We start from the raw sequence: 16,486 nt of genomic DNA, 5'->3' as shown, positions 1-16,486 counted from the left end.
ATATCTGACAAAGGAGTTATTTCCAAAATATATAAAATTTATATAAACCAATAATAAAAAGACAACCCAATTAAAAAATGGGAAAAGTATTTGAACAGACATTTCACCAAAGAATATATAGGGATGACAAATATACAAATGAAAAGTACTCTGTCATTAGTAATCACATTACAAATTGGAATGTAAATTAAAACCACAGTGAAATACTACCTCACACCCATTAGAATGACTAATGAAAAAGTTAAAGTAAATATGGAGAGAATACAGAGAAACAAGCACACAGTTGGTGGGAATGTACAATGATGCATTTGTACTTTGGAAAACAACTTGACATTTTTTTATGATGTTAAAAGTACACCAACCTCATGATCCTGCATTTCCACTCTTAGATATCTTTTTCTCAAGAGAAATGAAAACATACATCATCAAAATGGTTTGTACACAAATGTTCATAGCAACTTTGTTAATAACAGGCCCAAACTGGAAATAAACCAAATGTTCATCAATACATGAAGGGATAAGCAGAGTGATTTACTCAAACATGGACCATTACTCAGGTCTACCTTACTTGATATGACGAGGTGGCCCCCACGGAATGGAGGTGTTTGAGAGCTGCTGATGAAGGGAACACGTTTTGCTTTGTCCCCCTTAGAGTTATGACACAAGGTAACAAGAAGTCACAGGCACCTAGAATTTCAACCCCTTGAGTGGAGGCTGAGCTGATGAAGTAAAGGTTTCCAGGGGAAGTGATTCAGAACCTCTGGGATGACTTCACGCAGTTTATTATTCACAAGATCAGAGTGACATTTAAATCATGCAGATGTACCCTGCTTATCTGTGAGTGGACACAGCACACATCGGCAGTGCCACAGAGCAATAAATAACACATGTTAGAGGAAACAAGGGTAGTTTACATTTCCATTTGACTCTTTGTGAAATGCGGCTTTTGAATGTGCCTTCTCTATTGAATTCCAATTTCTCACTAAGTAGCTGTATAAAGGAATTTATCTTTTTTCTTCTGCCTCTCCCCCACCTCCTTCCTTTCATTATTTTTCAGTCTTTCTCCTTCCTCTCCCTCCTCTTCACTGCTCTTCTCTGTTCCACCTCCTCCCTACTCTGGCTTGCACCTACCGTTTGGGGTGAGGGTACAACCACCATTTTCTCCTGCCAGGTGCGAATTCAAATCCTCCATGTGTTGCATGCTCCCACGGTTACCATGAATGCTTGTTTTGGTTGTGAAGGAGAATTAGGAGGCAGATTGTAGGAAGCAAATCTGGGAAGTTCTTGAGGGAATTTTGGATGCAGGAGTCTCCTCCCACCTGACCCCATTCCTCAAACCTGCCCATTGTACAGATAAGAAAACTGAGGCCCATAGTGGGGAGTAACTAGCTCAAGTTTGGTTTTTCTTTTTTATTAAATCAAGGAGTGCTACTGGCACACTTGACTTTTTTCTCTCTCTCTCTCTTTTTTTTTGTGTGGCTGCACTGTGTGGTATGAGGGATCTTGTTTCTCCAAGAGGGATTGAACCCATGCTCCCTGCAGTGGAAGCATAGAACCCTAACCACCAGACCACCAGCGAATTCCCTAGCTCTAATTTAAATGTAGTTCTGCTACTCACCAAGGACCAGCTTCTGTGATCAGGTTCTGGCTCTCTTTCTAGCCAGATGATCTGCCCCAAAGTTCCTCTGTTATGCCTTCAGCCTATTAAGAAGCAAGCTCAGGATTTTGCAGATCAAACAAACTGAGGGTTTTGTGCTTTGGGAGAGAGAAAGCTTGCCCTTTCCTTAGAAGTTACTTCATAACAATCCCGTGCAGTGCTTGTTATGTGGAGAGAGAAGCTGAGAAAATATGCCCCCTGTTGGTAATCATGGTTACTACCTTCAGGGCACTTACTCAAGCAAAACACTGCAAAACACTTGTAAATCAATTCATTTACTTTTCTAATAATGAAAGGGGAAACTGAGGCACAGGAGAAGTGGCCACCACCACAGAGCTAGGCTGGCACCAGTGGTGGGTTCTTAAGCACACACTTAAGTTGGGTCTCTGTCACACCAGAAAGCTGGGCCCCCAGGTCCTTCTGGGGACTCAAGATCCTCCCACCAGATACCTGGCAGAGGGGTGTGTGAAACAACCAGGGTTCTTGCTCTCTCTGTGACATCCTCATTCACCCCTCTCCCCTGCAGAATCACTGGGAAGTTTAACGGTGGGGGAGGATTGTCTACCTGGGTCCTTGGACTCTTCAGTCAACAAAAATTGATGAGGTCGGACGAGGAATTCAGGCAGGGCTTTATTGGGACTCCTGTTGCACAAGGAAGTGAATATCAGAAGCAGGTGCCCTTGCTCGCTCCTGCCTTAAAAGGGGTGAGGGTGGGAGGGATCAGTGGGTGGGGCTGGAGGGGTGGCTTAGGTGGTCTGCCTGCCCCCTGGGTGGCGCTGTGTGCAGGGAGCATGAGCAGGACCCTGCACACGGAAGCGGCAGTTGGGTTTTGGCATTTTTGTATCTTATTGTTCATAATTTGCCCCAACTGCGCATGCCTGCAGTTATTTTCAGTCCCTTACAGTTTGTGGGAGGAGGAGGAGGAGGAGACGTGTGTCCAGGTGCAAGCACTGCAGCCAAGGGTCCCCGGTCCCAGCCTGTCTTGGGAGAAGCAATCTGAGGCCACTTATCCTGAATGGCTAGCTCTCAGATGGGTTGGCTACTGAGCAATCAGTAAATGCTCACCTCCCCATCACTGATGAGGTTGCAGCCACCCCCACCCCTGCCGTGTTATCTCATTTGTTGCCCCCAAACAGCAATCAGCTGTGAGTTGAGGAAATGTTCCTTTTTGGTTTAGCTATGCCTAGTGATGGGAAAGTTGGCAAAAAGTGTTCCTGGACCAGACCCATTTTATTCCTGATTGTAGCATCTGGCTCATCTGTAATTGTTATATTAGCCAGAAGATATTGGACATACAATGCAAAATACCACCACGTAGGGATCAAACAGCTGGTTTAACAGGTCGGGTGTGGCCAGGTCATGCTCCATGTGCATCTTTATGGGAGGCTGAATCAGAAAGGACAGGGTGGGCCTTCCTGAAGACTCTGGGTAACATAGAGATCCCTTCCAATCCCCATGCCCTGGGGGCTGCTGGGGAAGCAGCAGCCCATCCATGCTGGCCACTGCTGAGGCCCAGGGTTAGTTATTTCTCTACAGTATACATATCCCTGTAAGGGAATTTTGAAGCCCAGGAGTAAGGCTGCCTAAAGGTCCATCCATTTCACAAATATTTACTGAGCAGCCACCATGTGCTTGGCTCACCTTGTCACACTGAAAAAGACCTCCTACCCTTGTGAATTAGCTGGGACAAAGCCTCAAGGTCATGTAAAACACAGCTATTCTCTTCCTGGAGCCAAGGTCGACTCTCTTCTGAAGAACTGTTTTGGAAACACCAGGAAGTGTGCTGTGCAGGCTTCCCTCATGGCTCAGATGGTAAAGAACCTGCCTGCAGTGCAAGAGATCTGGGTTCTATCCCTGGCTCGGGAAGATCCCCTGGAGAGGGAATGGCTACCCACTCTGGTATTCTTGCCTGGGAAATCCTAGGAGGAGACTGACAGAGGACATTGGTGGGCTACCAGTCCATAGGGTTGAAGAGAGTCAGTCACGACTAAGCGACTAACACTTTAACTTTCAGGAAGTGTGCTGAAGCTCAGTACAGTCACTGGGGTCTTGGGGGAGATTCATAGCACTTTGACTCTAAGGGGTGCTTGGTGAGGGCCTCCATCAGCCACTCAATGCCTGGAAGGAGGGAGCTTATTGAGAGACCACGGCGCATGTCTGGAATGACAGAAGGGGTATCTGGGGATTACAGTGCACACAGGGAGGAAACTCACAGAGGATGATTATGGGATGGTAACTTCTCAGTGGAGGATGGCTCTCTGCTTGGGAGGGGTACGCATAGGCTGCCGGGGGTGAGAACCCTGGGAAAGCCTCCCAGCGCCGGGGAGATTAGGTGAAATGAGGTTGGTGCTGATGCTGAGTGCACGGTTATAATCTGTCCTGCATGGATCTTGGCTGCTTTAAGTGGTGATCTTTCCTCACAAGGTATGGGGGTAGAGGGATTCAGGAGGCCCCTGCCATCTCTCGGTGGGAGTGTTATTGATGCCAGTAGCCATGGTAACGGCTGCAGAACAGCTGAGGTGTAATGATTTCTGTGTGCCTCACCCTGTTCCAAGTCCTCCAGCCATTCAACCCCATGAGAGCCTGCGAGGCAGGCATGATTTTCACTCTAGGTGCCCAGAGGACCTTCTGTAGGGACCACGAGCCTAACAGTCAAGAAGTGAACTGGCTCTGGGTCTTAGAGGCCGAGTTCTCCTTAGCCCTGGTTGGAGGGTGTTTGGGGCTCAGACCTGGGAGGGAGATGTATAACAAGCAGGAGTATTTCCTCTTGAATCACCTGCTTAGGTACTGGTACCCTATGTGTGATTTACTGAGATCCTGCTCAGGAGCTTGTTTAAAATACAGAATGCCAGTTTCCACCCCAAGCCTTCTGTATCAACTACCTGGAAGTGGAGCCCAGGATTCTGCATTCTCAACAGGGCAATTTACAGACATATTAAAGTCTCTAGTGCTGGAGAGATCAAGAAGAGATGGAAAGAACACAGAGAAGAACTGTTCAAAAAGATCTTAATGAACTGGATTACTATGATGGTGTGGTCAGAGTTAGACATTCTGGAGTGTGAAGTCAAGTGGACCTTAGGAAGCACTGCTGTTAATAAAGCTAGTGGGTGTGGCGGGATTCCAGTAGAGCTATTCCAAACCCTGAAGAATGATGCCATCAAGATGTCAGCAAATCTGGAAGACCCAGGAGTGGCCACAGGACTGGAAAAGGTCAATCCTCATCCTAATTCCCAAGAAGGGTGGTACTAAAGAATCTTCTAACTTTCAGACACTCATCTCCCATGCTCGTAAGGTCATGCTTAAAATCTTGCATGTTAGGCTTCAGCATTATGTGAACCAAGAACTTCCAGATGCTCAAGCTGGGTTTAGAAAAGGAAGAGGATCTAGAGGGTCTCTAGATCAAATTGCCAACATTCACTAGATCACAAAGAAAGCAAAGGAATTCCAGAAAAATATTTACCTTTGTTTCATCGACTATGCTAAAGCCTTTGACTGTGTGGATCGTAACAAACTGTGGAAAGCTCTTCAAGAGATGGGAATACCAGACCATCTTACCTGTCTCCTGAGAAACCTGTATGCAGGTCAAGAAGCAACAGTTAGAAGCCTGTATGGAACAACTGATTGGTTCAAGAATGAGAAAAGAGTAAGACAGGGCTGTCTGCTGTCACCCTGTTTGTTTAACCTACACGCTGAGCACATCATGAGAAATGCCAGGCTGGGTGAGTTATAAGATGATTGTGAGTTTCAAGATTGCTGGGAGAAATATCAACAACCTTAGGTATGCAGATGTTACCACTCCGATGGCAGAAAGTAAAGAGGAACTGAAGAGCCTCTTGATGAGGATGAAGAAGAAGAGTGAAAGAACCGGCCTAAAGCTAAATATTAAAACTAAGATCATGGCATCTGACCCCATTACTGCATGGCAAATAGAAGGGGAAAAGGTGGAAGTCGTGACAGATTTCCTGTTCTTGGGCCCTAAAATCACTGTGGATGGTGACTGCAGCCGTGAAATTAGAAGATGATTGCTTCTTGCCAGGAAAGCTATGACAAACCTAGACAGTGCATTAAAAAGCAGAGATATTACTCTGCTGACAAAGCAGAGCTATTTCTATGCCATATAGTCAAGGCTATGGTCTTCCCAATGGTCATGTACAGTTGTAAGAGTTGGACCGTAAAGAAGGCAGAGCACCAAAGAATTGTTGCCTTCAAACTGTGGAGCTGGAGAAGACTCCTGAGAGTCCCTTGGACAGCAAGGAGATCAAACCAGTCAATCTTACGGGAAATCAGCCCTGAATATTCATTGGTAGAGCTGATGCTGAAGCTCCAGTACTATGGTCATCTGATGTGAACAGTTGACTCATCAGAAAAGTCCCTGATGCTGGGAAAGACTGAGGGTAGGAGAAGAAGAGGGTCAGAGGATGTGATGGCTGGATGACATCGCTGATGCAATGGACATGAACTTGGGCAAATTTTGGGAGATGGTGAGGGCCAGGGAGATCTGGCATGCTGCATCATGAGGGTTGCAAAGACCTCCACGAATGGGTGACTGAACAACAACCAAGTGGCAAACCTCCACTGTAGGGTGTAAGTCCTACCTTAGACAGTTTCTATTTTGTTCAACAGAAAAGGTTGAAGTATCGGGAAGACTCGCATACAGGAATATAATTTTGTATTCTTGGCAGGAAGTGAATCATTTATATTCAAATTTCCTCTGGAAGCAAAGGAACACAAATGGAGATTCCTGATAACCAGAATTGTTAGGTGGTGCCTCCAAAAAATATCCCAGACAGACGGTTGAAACCTCATGACACTCTTCAGCAGTGTAAATCCAAACAATGGCAGTTTCTCACAAGTGAAAAAGGCCACCTCGAGGAGCCCCAGGCATCCCAGCCTTTGCATTGTAAGCAAAGCTTTTGCTGTGACATTCACTGGCAGGGTTCAGAGAAGGCCTACCTGACTGCAACCTATGATGTGATGATGATGTGTGTGTGTTCAGTCATGTCCGACTCTTTTTTACCTCATGGACTGTAGCCTGCCAGGCTCCTCTGTCCATGGAATTCTCTAGGCAAGAATACTGGAGTGGGCTATCATTTCCTATTCCAGGGGATCTTCCTGACCCTGGGATCGAACCCAAGTCTCTTTTGTCTCCTACATTTCAGGCAGATTCTTTACCACTGGGCCACCTAGGAAGCAGACACCAGGTTATATGCCACCTTGCCTGGACACCCAAGGGGATGTTGTGGGGAGTGAGCAGAAACCCCAGAAGTACCTAGAATAATTATTCAAAATGAATACAGATAATTTATAAAAAAAGTAAATAGATCATTCTCCAGGGAGCAGAGGTGTGAGATGTGCCTTGTAAACAACTCTTGGTAGAACTTGATGTGTTTCTCAGGGTCATAGCCACAGCAAAACAGCAAAGTGGGCGTTTCTCTGCTGGGCACAAGGTGTAGGTTAAATATATTAACAAAGAGAGGAGACGTGAAAATGGAGGAGGAAGGAGAGCATTCTTCAAATAATCTCACAGAGCAATCCCAGAACTGAAAGTCCCTGGACTGCCATCCTGCAAATCTGAGCCCTTGGGAAGTAAAGGAAAAAGACCTTCCAGTAAGACATCGTCCTCTTCTGGAGGCTGGGGGTTGGAAACAGGGCGTAAGCAAGAGTCTGAGGTTGGCCATCTACCCCCAGAATATTCCTGGAACCCTGAATGGCCCAGTGTGGTCCCTCTTTTGGAAGATGGTGAGCCTACCGTCCCAGAAAACCCACACAGGAGAAGCAGCCCTGGAATGTAGCAGGGTTTGTGTTATTCCTACGTTAGTTCTGAAGATCATGGTACAGCATCCCTCAGATGGAATCAGTTGTCTCCTCTAGGGTCGTCTGAAGGGCTGTCAAACGACACCCTTCCCCGGCCCTTACCTACATCTTCTCCAGTCTGGCCAAAGTGACATGCAGACAGCAGACTGTCAGCAAGGGCAGGCTGGAACTCTTGGGCACTGGCTGAAGCTCCTGTCCACAAGAAGAATTTCTTCCTCATCAGAGAAGCTTCAGTTCTACTCTTAAGGCCTTTCAACTGATTGACTCAGACCTACCCAGATTATCTAGGATAATCTCTCTTATGGACAACTGGTTATGGAGTTTAACTATACCTACAAAATACCTTCATTTCAACACCTACATATCTATTGGAAGGACTGTTGCTGAAGCTGAAGCTCCAATACTTTGTCCACCTGATGTGAAGAGCTGACTCATTGGAAAAGACCCTGATGTGGAGAAGAATGAGGGCAGAAGGAGAAGGGGATGACAGAGGATGAGATGGTTAGAATAGATAGAATCCATCACAGATTCAATGGACATGAATTTGAGCAAACTCTGGGAGACAGCAGAAGACAGAGGAGCCTGGCGTGCGATCAATATTCCATGAGGTCCCAAAGAGTTGGACTTGACTTAGTGACTGAACACCACCACCACCACCATCGAGATTAGTGTTTGAATTCCTGGGGACTATAACCTAGCCAAGGTGACACTTATAAAAAAGACCACTGGTCTCCCTGAGAGTTTACTCAAACAGACTGGAAGTGGGTTTTCTCTCACCTTCACTGTCAAAGGCTAGTTCCACTGAATATACAACTCCTTTTTACAGGTTTTTGTTATTTTCCTTTTTTTATGCACTTTGTTCTTCCAACATCTGGTTTCCATAGCTTTTTTGAGAAGTCATTAATACTGTGTCATCATTTCCTGGAATGTAACACACTGTTCTTTGGCCGCTTTCAAGATTTTCTTGTTATCATCATCTTTTTAACTGTTTGTCTGCAATGTGCCTGGAGTGGTTTTCTTTGTATTTATTATGTTTAGGATTATTTAGGCTTCTAGAATCTACTAATGTTTTCCACTACATTTTGGAAGTTATCAGTCATTGTCTCTAAAGATGTTTTTTCTCTTCTCCTGTTTCCTCTTTTAGGTCTCTGATTTCACATATTTTGAAAATGTTTGAAACCATACCACAGGTCTCTGAGGTTCTGTTTACTTTTCTCCAATACCTTTTTGTTTCTGTTCTTTTTGTTGAATTGGGTAATTTTTCTCAATATATTTTCAAATTCAATGATTCTTCTGCTTTTTCCTCCTGCTGTTCAGTCCTTTTAGTATGCTTTGTTATATTTTTCAGCTCTAGAATTCGCCCTTTGTATTTTTAAGACCTCCTTTTATCTACTGAGATTCCCTATTCATTTTTTTCATTGATTTTCCTTTAATTTCCTATACATATTTATGATTATTGCTTTGAAGTTTGTTAAATACAACATCTAGATTCAAAGTTTCTATTGATTCTTTCAACTATTAGAATGAAACACATTTTCTTGTGTCTCTGCATGTCTACTACATTTTTTGATTCAAAATCAGACACTGTAGGCAATATATTCTAGCAGTGTTGAAGCCTGTTGTGTTCTTCAAGGGGGGTTTTTGTTTATTTTTGGTCTGCTTTTTTTTTTTTTTCATTCTAGTAATAAGTTAACTTGCTGTACTCAAACTGCAAACTTTTCTCTCCTGTAGTATGAAGCAGCTCACATTTTTATTCTGTTCTTACGGCTTCTCATTGCTGCTTTTTAATTCTGGCACCTTAGGTAGTTCCCTTATGTCTATATATCTTGGTGGCAGATTTTGAAGCTCACTCTTTCCTTGTTTAAATTTTCAACTGCACTGCCAGCCTGACTCTGTCCCCTGATGTGGTAATCCCACAGGATTAGATTACTGCTGCCCAAGCTGTACATGATTTGCAAATACATTTCAGTTAACAGGCAGCCAACACACAGGCTTTGCTCCATGCAGCTCTATCTCATAAAATTCCTGTTTTCTGCCTTTGTTGGTTGTTGTTTGTTTTAAACAGAGCTCCCTGAGTTCTCCCTTACACATGCTTATATTGTTTAGTGATCAATCAGAAATAAAAAGTTAATACTCAGTTTTTATGACTCACTCTGACTGTGGTTTCTTGCTGCCAAGATATCGTTAAATTTTTACTTCTTTTCCAGCTCTTTTCTTTCCAGTTCTGCCAGCTCACTTCTTTCCAGTTCTTTTGAACTCTTATCTCTGGCACCTGGAGCCAGTCAGCCTATAGTTTTCTGTGGCCTTGGCCGTGAAAATTGGGAACTGCCCTTAAGCCAGAGTGTCACCACCTCACAAATCTTACCCCTTCTAGATGCAGTTTTTGGAGAATAAACTCTCCATATCCTATATGCTTTTGAAAATTTTTATTGTGGTTTTAAATACCTGTTGAATTTTATTTAATATTTATTTTTATTTATTTGGCTGTGCCAGGCCTTAGCTATAGCATTGATCTTTGATTCGGGATTCAAGATACTTAGTTGCCACATTTTAACTCTCAGCTATGGGATCTAGTTCCCTGACCTGGGAACAAACCTGGGTCTCCTGCATTGGGAGCGTGGAGTCTGGGCCACTGGGCCACCAGGGAAGTCCCACCTGTTGACTTTTAAAAATATTTTATCCAGGTCTTAAAATTGTCATTGTGAAAGGATTTGCATTAGCACTTCACATTGCCACGTTTCTGGAAGTTCTCCAAATAGTTTTAATCTGTAGTTCTCTTAACATGAGTGAAGTTAAACATCTTTTCAAGCTTTTATGTTTATTCTTTTTGTTTGTTTATTCTTACATAATTTTTTATGTCCTTTGCCTATTTTCTGCCATGTTTTTGGTCATTTTTCCTTCAATTTTTAAGAGTTCTCTATATTTTAGGGATATCAGCCCTTTGTAATACACTAAATTTCCATTTATATTTGGGTCTGTTTCTAGACACTATTTTATTCCATTGGTCTCCTTGTCTTGTGTTAGCACAAACCAGTTTTAAGCATGAAGATGTTATCATGTTTCATGTGTTATCACAAGTCCCTCTCATTTTTCTTTTTAGCATTTTCAAGTTACTGTCACATATTTATTTTTCTATATAACTGTACTACCAACTTCTCAAGTCTTATAAAACATTTGGTATTATTTTTATTGGGACTATGTTACATTAAAAAATGAACTCAGGGAGAACTAATATTTTCATGATGCTGAGCCATTTTATCTAAAATCAAGGGATGCTTATTAAGTCTAATTTTGTGACTTTCAGGAGTGTTTTAAAGTTTTTCTCATATTGTTTTTGCAAATTTATTGTTAAGTTTATTCAAGTTACAGTAGATCCTCATTATTGATGGATTTCCGTAGCTGTGATTCACCTGGTCACTAAAACATCTTTGTAACTCCAAAATCAATACTCAAAGTATTTTGTAGAATATGCTTTTGCTCAGAGTGGTGGTGAAAACTTAAGTCATCTTTCTGCCTCTCGTTTCAGCTCTCATGTGGTAAAAAGATGTCTTTTTCGTGGCATATTTAGTGCCACATTTTTTCACATTTTTGTTTGCTGCTGGTGACTTCACTGTTTAAAATGAAGTAGAGCTGAAGTGCTGTCTAGTGTTGCTAAGTGCAAGAAGGCTATGATGTACCTTACAAAGAAAATACATATACACTTCCTTCAGATATGAGTTTTAGCACTGTTGGCCATGAATTCTATGTTAACAAATCAACAATACATATTAAAAAAAGTGTCTTTAAACAGAAAAACACATAAAAGGAGGTTAGATGTTGATCAGTTGGTGGAAATGATGTGACCAGAGGCTCACAGGAACCTAACCCCTAAGAACTATAATTCAGTATATGCTAAATTTAGTTTTAGAGGTAACTTTATAGAACCTAAATGCCATTTAAAATATGAGATTTATGAGAATTGACTATATTTAATTTTCTTAGTTGCTGTTGTAAATGAGGTTTTCTCTATCAATATATCTTCTAATTGATCATTACTTGTGTAGGAAAACTGTATTGATTTTCATACAGTTTGCTTTTTCATACAGAAACTTAATGATTTCTGTATATTAAATTTCTATCCTGCCACCTCACTGAATTTTTGTTTTTTGTTTTAATTAGTATCAATATTATCACTTATTCTCTCAGGTTTTTCAGGTATATTCTCTTTTCATGTGAAAATATAATTTTCCTTTTCAATTCTATTCTCCTAATTAATTTTCTCATCTAATTGTGTTGGTTACAACTCCTCTCCCTTTTTATAAGGATGGTTTTTCATCTATGTTGAACTGCTCTGAGTTAGTAATGGACTAAGTATTGCACAGACTCTCAGAGTTGAAAGGAACTTAGATGTAATGTTGGGGATTCTGTTATTTGATGCATGAATCTTTTTTTACATCACTCAGGTGGTCATCTGGTCTCTTCTTGAACCATCTGTTCCCCTTCTTCTGATAAGAGCTTGTCACCCTGTACTCATTCCACATAGCTCTGCGTGGCTATCAATTACTCCATCCTGATGCCTCTGCTCCTGGCTTTTAATCCAGGCTAAAGGGTAGCTATAAAATCTGTATATATAGTTATTATTTTTAACAGATCTAATCTTTTTTATTATTTCTTCTGTCATATGCTAAAAGTGCAGATTTATTCAGTGAAAATCAAATACACAAGTTACTTGAGGCAATGCATACAGATGCACATGTAAGGATGGCTGGTAATACATCTCCTGCCTTTGCTGAAGCCTGGAAACTGTTTCTAGACAGTATATCAGGCACTCACAGGGCTCACTTTGTTTGTTTTCCAGAGATCAATGCTTCTGTCCAATGTTTTGGAAACTGTTACATACATTTTATCAGGTGGTTTAGTTGTTTCAGGTGGGGGAAGTGTGTATGGGTAGAAATTTAATTTCTGTTATTCCACATTGGCTGGAAGTGGAAATACATCAATTATTGCAGTTTTTCCAGCCCAAAGAACTGGGCATTATCACTGAAGGACAACATGTTGAATATATCACTTAATGGCATTGAGCATATCATACACCATAATGTAATATCAAAATACTATTATGAATATTTGTCCTGTAGTTCATCTTTGCATCCCCATGGATCTGGAGAGAGGCAGAATAGTATAATGGTTTCTCTGCAGCCTGGCACACAGTCAGCACTCAACTGTTTACTGAATAACTGAATGGATATATGCAGGCTTACATGAAAGCACACATGCATGAAAGAATCACTATGACCAAGTGAATGACTTCTTTCCTACCCCATCAGTTCTCAGCTGTGCAGACCAAACCCAGCTGACTGCTCCAGTATCTTCCTGCTGGGGTTCTGGGTGACAGGATGCCCAGTGATAGGATGCTCTCCCCAGCCTTGTTCCAGATCATTTCCTCACTCCTCAGTTCCTTCCTCCATGTGTTACTGAAGCATTTTAACCTGATGCTGAGTCAATGTCCCTTTTTCTTTCATATTTTTGGAACTGGATTCCTCCTTGAAATTCTTCATCATAACCCTGGTGACCCCCCCAGCTTTTAGGAATGTAAACATCACTTTTAATTAGATTATGGATTTTAGAATATCACAACACTGCCCTATCTTTTTTGGAGAAAGCATCCAATATTTTTCTTATTAATAATATGCACCCTATTATTATATAGACCCAGAGCTATTATTGACTAGGAGAGGAGAATTTGGGAGACTATTTTATTTTAAATATTAATGAAGCTAAGACTTCACTGGTGGTCCAGTGGTTAAGAAACTGCTTTCCAATGCAGGAGATGCAGGTTTGATCCTTGGTAGGGGAACTAAGATCCCAAATGCTGCAGGGCAACTAAGCTCTCAAGCCACAACTAGACAGCTTGTGTGCTGTAACTAGAGAAGCCGGCGCTTCAGTGGAGACCTAGTGTAGCCAAAAAAAAAGAAAAAGAAATAAACCAACCTTCTCATCACTCATCTCCAGGAAGCTGCAAGGAGAACTGCCTTTCCCAACATCTACACTAAGAATGAGAGGGGGAACAATAAAATTCATGAAGCTAATTTTACTAAACAATTATTGAATAGAAGTGAATATTCTTGTATGTCATTGCCAAAATGTGTTCAAAGAAAACAGTAACAAACAGCCCAATAGTTTTGAAATGTTTCCAATGTAAGAGTCTTTATTCTGGTTCCACGCTCAATTAGAAGTACCTACAACAGACTTCAGACAAAAATAATTAGGGAGGGCTCAATAAAAATTTTCAGACAACAACAAAATAGGTAATGTTCAGTTTTACCACTCTCAGACAAGTTACAAGGTCTTGATTTTAGTCCTAACATTTAATGATAAAATTTCTGATTATGATGAGATAATCAATGCAAAATGAGATTGCAAGCTTGGATTAGAACTACAGAATTTCAAGATTAGAACTACAGATTTCAAAAAACTTGAAAATCCTATGAGGGTAATCTGTCAGATTAAACTTCTGGGTGTGTGTGTCTATGGAAGATGGTATTCTATCAGTTTTTGAGGACAGGGGAAATAATAGGATGAAGAATGCCCCAGGAAAGTCAGATCAATAGGCTCAACTAGATCCAGGTAGAGGGTGGCAAGGATGACTACCCTCGTCAAGCCAGGGAAGGCGAGGATAGAATGGCGCGCGGCCTTACCTCAGCAGAGGGGCTAGTTCCACAGTGTCAGGTGGCAGAGAGCAGCCCTGAAGGAACACTGGTTCTCGCGAACATGGATGGCGCTAGACTGCTTTCAGGTTTCTCAGTGGTGCTATTCAGACCCCAGCTGTGGGTCGCTTGATGAGGGCAGGGCGGGGCTTTTCCAGGTGTGGGTGTGGCAGCGATGGCACGGCTGGTTGACTGCTAGACCCCAGGCTGAGGACATTCTCTGGGGAAGTGATGTCAGCATTACTTAAGGGTGTTTGAGTTTTTGCTGTGCTGGGGCCTAAACTGACCCGGAAACTGGGGTGTGATCTCACATGCACTATCCTTGAGAGAGACTTCAGGGTGTTCCTGGGAGACACGATGTCCCCCTCCCAGCTTGGGCTTCGGGTGTCTCTTAGTGTGGGAGTCTCGGGACCTGTTGCCACGGGAAGCGTCATCTGAGTCTGAGGAGACCACCTCCTGGAGAGGTAGCCTCTTGCTGGCTTTCTTTTTCTTCCTTCTAGGGTTCTCCTGTCTTGTAGCTTGTAAATCCCCTGTGTTAACTTCTTTGATTGGCCACACTAGGAGAGTAGAGTTCTTTGTGTCCATGTATTCCCTAGAGGGGGGGGGGGGGAGGGGAAGGGAGAGAGAGAGAGCGAGAGAGCGAGAGAGAGAGAGAGAGAGAGAGAGGGAGAGATCAGGGTTATTCTGGTTTTGATGGCTGCTATGTCTACAGAGATGTTCAAGTTAAGAAATAACAAGTGTGGGTGAGGATGTGGAGAAAAAGTAACCCCTTTGCACTGCTGGTGGGAATGTAAACTGGTAGTGCCACTATAGAAAACAGCATGAAGGTTCCTCAAAAAATTAAAAGTAGAAGAACATTTTTGATATAGCAATTCTACCTCTGGGCACATAGCCAAAGAAAATGAAATCAGTATCTTGAAGAGATACCTGCATCCCCATGTTCACTGCAGCATTATTTACAATCACCAAGATACGGAAACAACCCAGGTGTCCACCGGTGGATAAATGGATAAAGAAAATGTGACATGTATGGGATACTATTTAGCCATAAGACAGAAGGCAATTTGCCACTTGTGACAACACGGATGGCTCTTGAGGGCATTATGCTAATTGAAATATGTCAGACAGAGATAGATAAGTACTATGTGATCTCACTCATATGTGAATCTAAAAAGAGCCAAACTCATAGAAAGGGGTAATAGTATGGTGGTTGCCAGGGTCTGGCGGCAAGGTGTGGGGTGTTGGTGGGAGAAACAGGGAGATGTTGGCCAAAGGGTATAAAAAAATAAAATATATTGGGCAGTTTATTTATACTGAAGTGTTGTCCTTCAAAAAAAGCATCTTGGAAATACCATGATCCCATCTCAACCATGCCATTCATGGCATACACCATTTCAGGAACTTGCCTTTTTCAGAGGCTTCAGGGCAAAGTAAGGACACAAGCTGCCTGGTATTCAACCTTATTTTGTTCCTATAATCAGTATCTGCCACCTTGATCACCCACCTTTCATGCTGAATAACTTTGATCATGGTTGTTTCAGATCCTTTTAGAAATTGTCAAGAAAAAAATCAGTAGAGTGAGAAAAGATTTTTAGTTATTTTTAAGTAGAAAATTCCATCAATCAAATCTCTCTTCAGTGGTCTGAATCTCAAACCACATGTGATACTTTGCAAAGACTGGCTCAAGGACTCAGGAGGTAATTTCCAAGAGAAATTAAAAAATTGGCCTGACCACTTTATACCCATTAGGATAGCTATTGCCAAAAAAGAAAAAACAAAACCAAGAAGTGACAATTGTTGACAAGGATGTGGAGAGATTGGGATCCTTGTGATGGGAATGGTACAGCTGCTATGGGAAACAGTGTGGCAGTTCCTCAAAATACTAAAAATAGAATTATATAATCCAGAAATTCCACTTATTTCTGGCAATAAGTAGAATTTATTCCCAGGGACCCAAACAGATATCTTTACATGGTGATTCCTCTTGAAATGAGGAACTAAGGATGGTTTTTACAGTCTTTTTGTTTGTTTGTTTTTAATTCCTAAATTATATTGACTATGCATTACTTTTGGAATAGGAATAAAACAATATAAGAATCTGATTGCAATGTGGGAGAACTGAGTTCGATCCCTCAGTCAGAAAGGTTCCCTGGAAAAGGGAATGACTACCCACTCCAGTATTCTTGTCTGGAGAATTCCATGGACAGAGGAACCTGTTGGGCTACAGTTTATGGGGTCGCAAAGAGTCAGACAAGACTGAGTGACTAACACACACACACACACACACACAAGCCCACAAGTTGTCAGGACTAGAATAAAAATGGATTGG

At 42.1% G+C, this 16,486-nt stretch overlaps 1 protein-coding gene across 11 annotated transcripts in view; it reads right to left on the bottom strand.

Moving 5' to 3' along the window:
• Positions 1 to 13,627: 13,627 nt before the first annotated feature.
• Positions 13,628 to 16,486, bottom strand: part of VWA3B (von Willebrand factor A domain containing 3B) — a 174,552-nt gene continuing 171,693 nt past the window's right edge. For 8 of the 11 annotated variants that reach the window (XR_011490443.1, XR_011490440.1, XR_011490442.1 and 5 more), the window contains 2 exons: positions 14,149 to 14,749; positions 13,628 to 13,699 (listed from right to left, as the gene is read on the bottom strand). Coding sequence is in view for 1 of the 11 variants with exons in the window: in XM_070474633.1 (XP_070330734.1) it covers positions 14,398 to 14,749 (352 nt within the window). In the remaining 10 variants the exon portion in view is untranslated. Of the gene's footprint in view, positions 14,750 to 16,486 lie in introns of all 11 variants that reach the window. The other 3 variants (XR_011490444.1, XR_011490441.1, XM_070474633.1) reach the window with 3 other exon arrangements.

The sequence above is a fragment of the Odocoileus virginianus genome, chromosome 2, assembly GCF_023699985.2.
Source record: "Odocoileus virginianus isolate 20LAN1187 ecotype Illinois chromosome 2, Ovbor_1.2, whole genome shotgun sequence".
In the NCBI taxonomy this organism is placed as follows: domain Eukaryota; kingdom Metazoa; phylum Chordata; class Mammalia; order Artiodactyla; family Cervidae; genus Odocoileus; species Odocoileus virginianus.
Note: the sequence above shows the minus strand (reverse complement) of the source record. Positions and strands in the feature narration are given on the sequence as shown.